The sequence below is a fragment of the Thermobia domestica genome, chromosome 13 (assembly GCF_964235325.1).
Source record: "Thermobia domestica chromosome 13, izTheDome1.hap1.1, whole genome shotgun sequence".
In the NCBI taxonomy this organism is placed as follows: domain Eukaryota; kingdom Metazoa; phylum Arthropoda; class Insecta; order Zygentoma; family Lepismatidae; genus Thermobia; species Thermobia domestica.
This window is the reverse complement of record NC_137466.1, coordinates 70,593,999-70,606,730: the sequence shown is the minus strand read 5'-3', so window position 1 is coordinate 70,606,730 and position 12,732 is coordinate 70,593,999. Positions and strand designations below refer to the sequence as shown.

General features: G+C 33.3%; 1 protein-coding gene across 1 annotated transcript in view; it reads right to left on the bottom strand.

Annotated features, from left to right (window-relative positions):
- LOC145668224 (uncharacterized) overlaps nt 1-7,939 on the bottom strand; it is a 65,368-nt gene extending 57,429 nt beyond the window's left edge. Inside the window, exons 1-2 of the mRNA XM_081735876.1 lie at nt 7,739-7,939; nt 4,638-4,826 (exon numbers count right to left, since the gene is read on the bottom strand). Coding sequence (XP_081592002.1) covers nt 4,638-4,826; nt 7,739-7,829 — 280 coding nt within the window. The 5' untranslated portion in view covers nt 7,830-7,939. The remainder of the gene's footprint in view (nt 1-4,637; nt 4,827-7,738) is intronic.
- Nucleotides 7,940-12,732: the final 4,793 nt, after the last annotated feature.

Below are 12,732 nucleotides of genomic sequence, written 5' to 3'. Positions count from 1 at the left end.
TACTTTAAAACCTACAGTAGAATACTTACTACATGAAACTTTAGTGGAAAGATTTCGTTTAAAATTTTGGTAGTTGCATAGGTGTATAAGGTGTCCGCAATCCCGACTTATCTGTAAGTTTTGCCTGATTTTATGGCAACTTTAAAAATTCTAATACCATTATTATTATTATTATTATTATTATTATTATTATTATTATTATTATTATTATTATTATTATTATTATTATTATTATTACTGAAGATTTAAGACCTCAATGTTACGTCCTATTGCAATGTAAATAAGCATACTGAAGTTGGTAGGAAAAGAAAAAGAAAGGATAAGAGATACTTTTGAAGAATTAGTGTCCGAAACGAAACGAGAGGCGAGAAAGAAGGTGTCAGCTGGGTCGTGGTGGGTCAGACTGGGTCATGGTGTTTGGTGGGTCATAGTTGGCCATGGGTCATGATGGGTGGTGGGTCAAGTTTTCATTGATCCACGCCATCACCGCCTTCGATAGTTCAGTGCTCGCAGTCCCTTGTTCGATCCCCGGTGGGTGATCCTTTGAAATTGTATATGTCCTCGATGTCTCTGTGTTCGTGTCCCTGTCGTTCGAAGTTTGTGGAAATAACTGTAAAATAAGAAATTACTCTTAAAACCAGTTTCTCCTTCATGTCCTTGCGTGATTGTATGTCTTTTTATTTTCTAATTTAAATTTGAATTCTCTCGACTATAGTATTTTATCATGGCCGAAATTACTCTGTTTCGTCCTTATTGTAAACATGTGCAGTTTGCTTCATACACAAGTGTTTTTTGACTCTTACTTAGCAGAACAGTTTAGCGTAGTGACGTAAACAGTCGTTTCGTAATTCAGGTGTCCCGGGTTCGATTCCTGCTGCGGTAAGTTGTATTTATTAACTTCTGATGTGTAATAAAATGAAAAATACTCAATTTCTTTCAGTCTCACACGTTGGAGTTTAAACGGTTTTCTTCACGGGGAAATACTGAATGAGCAATATGACGTCACATGTCTATCTACAACCTTGATTCGTACTGTATGAGAACGTAATGTGTTCAGCAAACAATTCATGAATACCTAAGCGTCATGCTTAGGGCCTAGTATGAGTCACAAATGTGTCTGAAACGATATTGTTTCCTAGCAATAATTCCGAACATCCTCCACTATTACTCCTACTGCTAGAAATAATATTAACACCTTCGTTCTACATTTACAACACGTTCCATATATCCGTTCACCCAAAATTTGTAAATAGCAACAATTCCTTTTTTATATATTCGTATATATTAAATATATTTTGTTAAAATATTAATATAACGCATACATAATGCAAAGTATTTTATCCAAAGAAAGCATGTTACTATGTATCATGATGAAGACAAATCCTACTTAGTTTCTGTTTAAGCATCCAAAGTTTCGATATTAATATTGTTCCGGAGCTGACACCTTCTTTCTCACCTCTCGTTTCGTTTCGGACACTAATTCTTCCAAAGTATCTCTTATCCTTTCTTTTTCTTTTCCTACCAACTTCAGTATGCTTATTTACATTGCAATAGGACGTAACATTGAGGTCTTAAATCGTCAGTGATAATAATAATAATAATAATAATAATAATAATAATAATAATAATAATAATAATAATAATAATAATAATAATAATAATGGTATTAAAATTTTTGAAGTTGTTCCAAAATTAGGCAAAACTTACATTTAAGTCGGAATTTCGGGAGGGTGTCCGGACTTCCAGGACACACCTTAGCAACTACCAAAATTTTAAACGGAAGCATTCCACTAAAGTTCCATGTAGAAAGTATCCTACTGAACGTTTTAAGGGAATAATTGCAATAAAAGTAACTGAATATTACTGAACAGTATAGCATATAATAAACTAACTTTTATGATATGCAGAAGTAATTATAAAAGCTTTCCCACAAAAATACCTACACAAACCATAATAAATTCAGTGAGCTCCGAAATACAAAGTAACAAAATAGACTATAAGATTCAGTCTACAAAGCAATTCTTACTTAAAGAATTGACATACACTATTTCGAGAATTGAAACAAAACGAGAAATGTTTAGGATACTTTTCGTCTCATCTCGATTCTCGTCTCCAAAGCGAGAAGATAATTTGAGTTGGCCTTGTCCCGTCTCCAATGTAAAATGTTAATTCTCGTCTCAATTTTGATTGTTTTGTTTTAGAAACGAGAAGAGATATTACTCTTCTTGTGGGCAACACTAAACAAAACCAAAATATTCTTGCAAATTTCATGTTTCCGGTTGTAATGTTATGACCTAAGCTATAATAAGCTCCTAACTTTTAATCTTTTATGAGATAATAATTATTATTAGTTTATTATTGTTAGTATTTTCTTATTTCCCTTCCAAAATAGTGTGTTTTCTTGGCCCAAAGATGGCATTCTAATGCATTTTTTGTAAACAGTCCCAGTTTCCAACTTTCACCCCAAAGACAACCGTTAAGAAAGGGAGAAGGGAGAAGAAGTGTCCTCGCCGCGCGAGAGGGATCGTCGCGAGAAACAGAAGTGAGCAGAAATGGACAGTGCGCGGGTGTTTTGTGTAGTGCGTAAAATTAACATTCAATATTCACAAAAACAATCAATTTTCTCATTATACACATAGCAATATTACAATTGGTTATCAAGAACAATCAGCTTACATGTTTAGTTGGTAATGAAGAGCGACAGTGCCAGACAGTGTATGCTTATCACAGCTATTTCGGGTTTCGATTATAAAGCAAACAAACAAACAATCGATCAAGTGAAGCAATAGATTCAATTTATATGTTTAGTTAACTTTATTAATCTAAAATTAATATGCATATATTTCTTTAATTGACAAATATTACTCAACTTATTATATATGTGATAAATTAAATTACTATTGAACACTAATGCGATCATTATTCAACTCGCGTATCCGTGGATCAACCTCTATGGAAATACAGTTCTGTTTATAAATTAACAGTGCTCCTCCAACTATTATGCATCAATCACACATACCAAACATAACAAACAATTATAATTAATATTCCTGAGGATTTGATAGTTCAAGTATTGAAATATCCGAGTATACAAATATCTGAAGATAATGAAACGTGTGTCATCGCCGATCAAACGCCACCAAAAGTTCTCAAAGGAAAAAAGTACTGGTTGTTCGTGGATCCGATTCGATTATCTTCAGATTACTGGTCGAGGGCCTTGCCCACAGAAGCACGATTACTACGCAGTAATTGATTCGTGTTTCGTTTGTTTACGAGTATAATATCCGCACCGTATTTGATTCAAAATAAAGGAGTTTTGTATTTTGTTTTTTAAAAACATCTGAAATGTTAATAATTTAGTGAATATAGTGATATAATACTCTCCGAGTTCTCAAATACATATTCCTGTGTTTTGCTAATCAATTTGACTATTAATACGCTACTGTTTTGAGCCAACAGAAAAGGCTCTTTATTTAGGCGAGTCCGAATAACTAACGCTATAGATAAATGGATAGCATTGTTATTTCCTAATCCGTGTTCGATTCTCGCCATTTACACTTTTAAAATGCTTCATTTACAAGACTGAGCTCCCGTTGGATGCTACTAAATGAAAGATAATCTCCAGTGGAGAAATTCAGTGATAATGTAGTCCTGAAAATAAAGGAAGTAAAATGAATGGAGAGAACGAGTTACGGAGTTAATGCTGTTAATGGTTCTATATGTGATATTAACCATTAACTTAGTGCATTTTTAACTATGTTTTTTGACATTATATTCTCCCCTTTTCTCCTTGTGTCTTAATGTGTAAATTTTTACAAATATTATAAAATCAGGAACAATCAGTTATATTTGCTAACCTAAGGAAAAATACGTTTGTACGGATAAGTTCTCCAACTCGTTTGAATGTTATCGAATTTTGCATTTTAAATATTTACAAATAAAGTACTGCATAGCGATATTTAGCATTTTCAAAAGTAATTTAACGAATAATGAAATCAGACAAATTCTTCTTTCGAAGTAACACTACGTATCAATCAGTGGCGCCGGAACCTAGGAGCTCATGCTCTGCTAGACTCCCAAAATTTTCATTAGGAGCTGGGTTCTTCTCCTGAATGAACTATCCATACTTTAATTGATTTGCAGGTAGGACTACTGCAACTAGTTTCAAAACTCAGCGCAAGGCTTTTTCTTTACTTAAAAAAATAACCTAATACATACCACATAATCTATACGTATATTATTTGATACGCATATATGTACTCATTTGAAGTAAGTTAACTTGTTTATATAATCCCTCATTTGAGTTAATTATAAGATTATTTAAGTCCCCCGACTGTTATCTTCTCATCGGCGCCTCTGGGGTCCGAATATTTTTTTCTGGTTGTGTGCTGTGTACTGTAAGTTCAAGTATGCGAAGACTCCCTTTTGTCATTTCGTCACCGAACGTTTTTCCTCACTTCTGCACAATAACACTTTTTACGATTTGTGCTTTTAACAGTTGGAGGCAACTTCACGCTGCTGTGCTAGTTACTACCAGGCGTAATTAATCTTGGAGCAGGCGTTAGTTGGGTTGCTTATCTCACTTATTTTATATCTCAATAATTTATGTGGCCCACTGTACATGATACAACACTTACCGTGCCGATGTTCGGCTAAGTAGTCACCAATAAATTTTGCTTTCTCTTCATTATCCAATTCGGCAAGCTTACTGTTGTTGGCCACACATATGGAATAGGCTTCCGTCCATCCTACCCTAGCAATTTGGAAATAATAACCTTGTTTCCCGAATTTGGCGAATCCTGGTTGAATGTAGTTAAATCTGTCCGCTGTAAAAAAGAGAAGCGTAAATGTGTTAATGCAAGTTGTTAAAGCTTTACGCTATACATACAATATGGTGGCAAACTAGTTCATAAATACCATATATTCTTCTTTGGAGGACAGGTTTCAAATTAAAAGTTCAATAATTACTTTTGTATATTAGTTTGAGCAATTAAACTTCTTTATATAGTGCATTTTTATATAATATAATATGGACTTTTACAATCGAAGTTTTACTTGACTCATGCAATTTAGTATGCAAGGAAGTTGTGTTAAGTTAGATTTAATTAATTACCGATATTTACTTACATTGTTCCAGAAAGAAACAATAGTGGTCAAACTATTATACAGTAGATTAACGATAATATTTTTATAGAGTAGTAAAATTGAAAATGAAATCTTTGAGTTTTACGTCGCACGGTTATGCCGGTTAGGCTAAAGGAGACGGTGATGATGAGAAATGAATGAAATGGTGGAATGAAGAAAGTGAGAGGAAATGGAAGAATCACGAGAAAACCTACACACACAGTGTTTGTCCACTACAAAGTTCACTTGGTATGAGCTGGGATCGACCCAGGGACCCCATGCACCAGAGGTGACTTCTCTACCACTGAGCAACCGCGGCCCCATTTTATAGAATGGTATTTACACATAAAGAATTAATACTTGGAAATCAAATCTTGAAATGGAATAAATGAAAGTTTAATGGAACTCAAAGCATGATTAAAATGATCTATTTGATTGAATAATGGGCAGAGCAACTAACAACTATCAGTTTGTCAGTATATGAATTACAAACCGACTTAGAAAAACTATATACATTAATGCAAGTCATATGATCTACATTTGTATGCATAATTTGATATCTATAATGTAGTTCTTGACAAACAAATTTACTACGAGGGGACTCTTTCGCACGAAAAGCATGAACACAAAGCAGCGCTACAGAAACAGTTATTAAATCCGCAATCACCACGAGAAACATATTTCCTGAGCATTACCTGGAAGTGACTCTCATTCATATTATGTGACTTGTTTTGAGTGAGAAATGATAAAAATAAGTATTGTAAGCGTATTTGTGGAACTTTGCAAGAATACTGCTTAAAATAGTATAGTCAGTAATTAATTCTATGTTCTAACACACAATCAAAGGGCACTGAATAATCTTGCCATCAGAAAAAAGTAAGTAGAAACGTAAGCATTAATACGCCTTTATGTAAATAATAAAATAAAATCGTACGAATCGTATAGAGATTACTGCAAAATCTAGAATAATTTGAGATACTATTTTATAATTATATTCTTTGGATAACGTACTTCTCTGACCTTTGATTGGACAAAAATGGTCTGTGAAATACGTGCTACGGTAACCAAATATCAAATTGAATGGCTATGACAAATTCGAATTTGGAAAGCTTTGGTATCTACTGTGGAAGTTCGATATTGGTACAATCTTAATAAAAAGATTTTGTAACATGTTTTGTTTTCTTCGGTGCTTCCAATAAAAGGTAAATATGGGGGAAAATAGTGAAATATTCCTTCCGTATTTGAAATTATATTAATGTTATTGTGTGCGCAACAAAATATTTCATGTCCTTCAGATACATTCTATTATAATCTATAGAGCTGTCATTTACCCATCATTTTGAAGATCTAGGGCCGTAACTTGTGGGGGCAAGGGTGCAATTAAAATTTTCGTCATACTGCTAAGAATTATTTTCGTACTAAAAGTTAGAACAGTCTAGCTATATCAACACGTTAGTTTTCAAATTTTGTCAGTTATTGAAGCGTAAGTCTTCTCCTCTATCAATAATTTTGTGAAACGACACTGCTTTTTTGTTCAGTTTTGGTATTTTTGAGTTTAACGAACCACGAGTGTGCTCCAAGACTAAGGACGTAGGTGATAATGACATGAATGATAGTAGTGGAACGAAGAGAACGAAATAATTCCTAGAAAAAAACACACACTGTGTTTATCCACCACAAAGCCCACTAAGGGAAGCTGAGATCGAGGTAATAGTTTCCCTCATAGTAACAAAGCATGAACAGTTTATAAATATGGAATTTAATAGTTCTTATCAAGTGCACTGACTTTCAAAAGGCTTTAACAAGAACTGAAATGTATTGGAAAACGAATTTTTACTTCATTTATTTTTTTTAATATCTTGTAGCTTTACAAAAACTAATTTCGTTTAGGGTTGAAAGATGAGATGAGGTGAGGTAAAATAAGTATATTTTAGAGAGAATATTTTAGAAAGATGAGATAAAATAAGTTGTTGGGAGTAAAAACAAAATGTTTATTGCGATAGTACAGTCTAACTACTGTTCCGACTTGTTTATCAATCTTATATTTTGAGAAAACCTTACTACGCATGTACAGAGCGTCCGGAAAGTTTCTGTACACTGAACCTAACACCATTTTGAAATGCTTTGTATAAAACATGGAAAAACGAATCTTTTAGAACGTACCAATACGTTTGAGTACATTTCTGTACGTTAGTCTTAGCGAAGATCATTGTGATATATGTTTAACACTTTAACCGAAACATGGGTATCTGAGACCCAGTGGTAAATTTTAAAACACAATGGTGGCAACCCTGGTTGCTCATGAAGATTTAAATTTATTTGGCTCTTTTATTATAAAATACCTTAAATACATTTCAAAGTAAATATAATACAAAACTGGCTAATGGGTCTCTGAGACCTTGTGTTTCTCATAACGTTTCTGAAACTCATGTTTCGGTTAAAGTGTTTCGATTTAAAGGACATGTTATTTACTCAACATGGTGAAGACTCATTTTGGCTGTTAACAATTACTTTTGTAAGTGAAATATTGAAGTTGTTTAAGAAATTAGAAATTAGAAATAAGAAATTAGTGAAATCTTTTTCTTAAAGTACACAATCACTAATAAAATCTTACCATCATGACAGTTTATAGTATTTATATACAACACAGCCACAAATGCAATATAAAAATAGTTCTTCATATTCTTCACTAATAAATTTAACATAAAACGGACTAAACCGTTATATATAATAAAAATAGTTTTACTTTATAAAAATTAATTAAATATGTGTTTAGCACATTGTCACATTCTGTAACATTTTCAACTCAGAATGATAATGGAACGTAATGATACATTCTTCCATTGGTTTTCTCCAAAAGTTTATAAATATGATTCTAAAACAATTCTCCTAAACAATCGTTGTTGATAGTTTATATATTGTGGTTCAATTGTTTGAGCAATTCGTGACAAAGTGTTTAGGTAATATTTTTTTTATTATAATTCAACACGTTGTTGTTTATAAAGAAACCATCATTGATATACATGTAAAGATTTAAAAGTTCATGAAAGGTTAAGACTGACATTTTCAATCTTTTGTACAAGCTAGAAAGTATCACAATATCACACACACACACAGAAGTAATTTGGTTTGAAAGGAAACTGAAAACTTTTTTACAGTCAGTCTTCAGTTTCCGAGCTGAAATAGCTCATTACTTCTCTACTTCTTTTTTATATTAGATCAATCGTTGTTCCACATAATTAAAATCAATTAGATTATATAATGGATAATAAATTCAGGAAAAGTTAATCAATTTCCAAGCTTTTATACATTTTATTCTTGAAAATCGTCAAATAACCGAATATCTCTCAGTAATATCATGACATTTAATGGTTTTTTAGCAGCATTCCGGAAAACCATTATATATAGTTACAGATAAATAATGTTTATTAACAGTTCCAGTGAATTGGTTCCCTTCTCCTTATATTTAAAACTGAAGTGATGGGTATTTGTACATCCAGTTTTAATATTGATTCCCGTAGAGCAAGAAGGGTAAAATATATCAAAATTATTTTCTATACAGATTGAATGCCCCGAGAAGTCCATCTTCGTTTTTTAACCTCTACTGGAATCAGCTACTTCCGGTTTCAATATTGGATTTTCTAATGTAAAATCGGCAAAAAAGACAGCAAGAAATGTTATCATTGCAGTGTATGATGTAGAAACACACACTCTTAACTTGAATTATCCCCATTGATGCTTTGTAAGTTCTCCAACAAAGGATGAATCTGTGCTTGCAGCCATTATTTCATACGGAAAAATCTTACTACCAGAGGGGGAATCGAACCGATATTCATTTTGAAGTCTAGCACTTTACCACTACACCACCGATTGCTTTAGCCAAACTTTGTTTAACAAATGGTGCAGTGTTTCTTTCTGAGAACGATAACGCGGAAAGTGTATACTGCAGATCAATGATGTGTTTGGATTGTCCTGGTAATTCGCTTGCCCTTTCCCAACCAACATTCGTAAATCGTCTCTATCATGATACAGGTGTTTGTTTCCACTTTCTTAATGCTTGTCCAGTATGATAAGTCTATTCTTCACAATCACTTTGTAAAAAAATAACTTTGGCGTGAACAGGGTTTGTATCTGTGTTAGATAGCTGTATTATTCACAAATCCCTTACGATACCCCAACACTATCACACCATCTGGAATTAAAAGCCAAATATTACTTACTTAAGCCCTGATGTTTGGAACGAATCAAAGTGCACAACGAAATTCATTTATTCGACGGCCTAGAGAGAAATGAGTGTCCACTAATAAGGAAAAAAACATAGAATCAAGAAAACTTACAGAAATAAAACATATTTTGCAGTAATTTCCCCCGTATAAGTTCAAAAGTACGTGCATGATAATAATAATAATTTGTTCATATTCACAGTATTGTTGTCTATTATTGTTATTATTATTATTATTATTATTATTATTATTATTATTATTATTATTATTATTATTATTATTAGCATCAATTACCCGCTTCGTCGGGTTAAATTGAGAAAAAATAGTAATATGTTCCGTTACTCAGTCAGTTTTTACTATTACTAAAGCGCTCTTTGATATCATTTATTTTGGATGATTTTTATCTTTCTCTTTCTCACCCTATGTTGTGGGGCATGGTATTTGCAGTGTCATTGTTCATCTCAGCGAGTCGGAAAACTATAAATTCTACACTGATATTGGTTATTTCGATCGTTTTTATATCTCCCCTTCCTCCAAGTTGCGGGGCTGAATTTGGATTTAAACAGCATCAGATGTGTCACTGTTAATCTCAGCGACTCCAAAAATTATAGATTCGTCACTAATGCCAGTCATTTTTCGTTCTTTTTTTAAATGTTGCTCCCCCTCCCTTAAGTTACACCATCAAAGTGATATGATAGAAAGCATCTCAGGTTCGAACTTCATCTAGGTTGAAAATATGATCGAAATTGGTTTGGTGGTTCAAGAGTCATTAAGTGTTATTTATTTTTTATACATTTTCCTCTCCTATTCCCCTCCCCAAGTTCTGAAAGTGAAACGATAAAAATTATCTCTGGCCTGAACCCCATCTATGTTAAAAATTTTATCGAGATTGATTGTTTAGTTCACGAGTTATCAAGTTTTATTTATTCTTGATATAGATAAATACCATCTTAGGCCCGCACCTCATCTATGTTGAAAATTTGATCGAGATCAGTCGGGTGGTCGGCTCGGTTCGATTCCCTTTCAGGTAGTAAGATTTTTTCGCATGAAATAATGGCTGCAAGCACAGATTTATCCTCTGTTGAAGAACTTACAAAGCATCAATGGGGATAATTCAAGTTAAGAGTGTGTGTGTTCTACATCATACACTGCAATGATAAGTATGTTTCATATTGATTTTCGTCCCTCCCCATCTCTCTCTATTTCTTGACGTTTCCCTATCCTGTCTTTGTATCTTTCCTATCCTGTCTTTATGTCTTTGTATCTCTCTCACACACACACACACACACAAGCACTTCCAGTGCATATGCGTGTTAAAAAGTTAAAACTCAACAAGAAAATTTAATTAACTGGGAACTTGCCGTCGTGTTTTTCGTGCTTTGGGGATAACTTCTCCAGTCCTGGTCATCTTTGACAGAAATACTGTTTAAACGCATGGGAATAAGTAAAATCTCTTTTTTGTCCTCTGGGTTACCGAGTCTCAGTCGAATTACCGGGTCACTACGGGTTTGAATCCTAGACCCAGTGGTGGTCTATAACCTAACCAACATCATTCGACTGACACGATGACCCGTTTGAGCTCTAGCCTGTTCATACTATCTGTGCGAATTACGTTATATCCGCAAGAGATGAAATTGATGCTGGATCTTTGGAAGAGATAAATGTTGGGAAAAGACTAGAAAATGGTAACCTCTTTGCTTATTTGAAAACAAAATTTTATTTATACTAGTTCGACACAAAATTTGTTTCCATCGTATAATTCAACGTGTTTTATTCACGGTGAAATTTGAAACTTGCCACATCTATAAGGAATATCCACTTTTCGTTTTGAACATTTCTAAGTTTTCATTTGGACTTTTGGTCATTTCGACTTTGGTAAGAAAGGTTGGACTTTAAATATAGGATATCTCTGATAGAAATTTAGCAGTAAAATAGCACACATTCAATTTTCTCTCTCTTTCTTTCTTTTTCTTTTCGTTTCGTTTTTTTTTTCAGTTTGCATTACTAGTTTTAAACGGAGGATATGACCAAAGCTATCTACTAGGTTTATTAGAATGTATTTGGATCAGTACTTCCAATGAACACTACCGAATTTGCTACCGAACCACCCGGTAACGAAGCATGTGTTAAACTTTTGACATTATCCTAGATGTGTCTGGGAGATCTACAGTTCTACTGGAAATTAAGTATGCTATCCTTTATGAAAGTGACTTAATTAATGTTTAAAGCATCCTCTATATATTCGAATAATTCTGAAAAATATATAGAAACAAACGCTATTTCTACATTACTATCGGATTTCTGGAAACGGAACTTTATAATGTAAAGTTCTTTTCTTACTACATTTAAATTTCACATTTTTATCTGTTCTCCCTTTTCGTTTCCTTCTTCTCTCCTCTTCTCTCTCTCTGCCTCATTTCTGAATCTCTGTGTAATAGACATCCATTGGTTTCAATTTTTCATTGCGTGTATTTCAGTTTCTGCGTACATCAACCTATGAATCTTGTTTCGTCTCGGTTTTATTATTTCATTTTATCGATATTAATACATGTGTAGTTTGAAATTAAAATTGCGCTTATATTGTTAGCTAATTTTGTATGGGAAAGAAAAGAGGAGGAGACAGAGGGAGTCTCTCTCCCTGACACGATTATGGAATAAGAAAGTGCATATTGAGTGGCCTAACTGCATGGTGTTAGCTATCGCAATTTTTTTTGATGCAGAGTGTACCTAACGAAAGTTATATCCATAGTGACGTGAACTTTGATAATTATCAACGCCAAATAACTGCGACAATTCAACCCTTGCTATTCGTGGTCAAATCAAACAGTTCTACGGGAAATTGAGTATGCTATCCTTTATGAAAGTGACTTAATGAATATTTAAAGCATCCTCTATATATTAGAATAGTTCTGAAAAATATATAGAAACAAATGTTATTTCTGTATTACTATCGGATTTCTGGAAACGGAAGTTTATAATGTAAGTTTCTTTTCTTATTCATTTTAAATTCCACATTTTTATTTGTTCTCCCTTTTCTTTTTCTTCTTCTTCTTCTTCTTCTTCCCTCTCTCTCTCTCTCTCTCTCTCTCTCTCTCTCTCGCTCTGCCTCATTTCTGTATCTCTGTGTAATAGACATCCATTGGTTTCAATTTTTCATTGCGTGTGTTTCAGTTTTTCCCTACATCAACTTATAAATCTTGTTTCGTTTCGGTTTTGTTATTTGACTTTATCGAAAATAATACATGGGTAGTTTGAAATAAAAATTGTGCCATGTGGTTAGTTAATTTTAGTATAGGAGAGAAGAAAGGAGGAGAGAGAGGGGTCTCTTTACCTGACACGATTATGGGATAATAAAGTGTATATTGGATGGCCTAAATGCACGGCG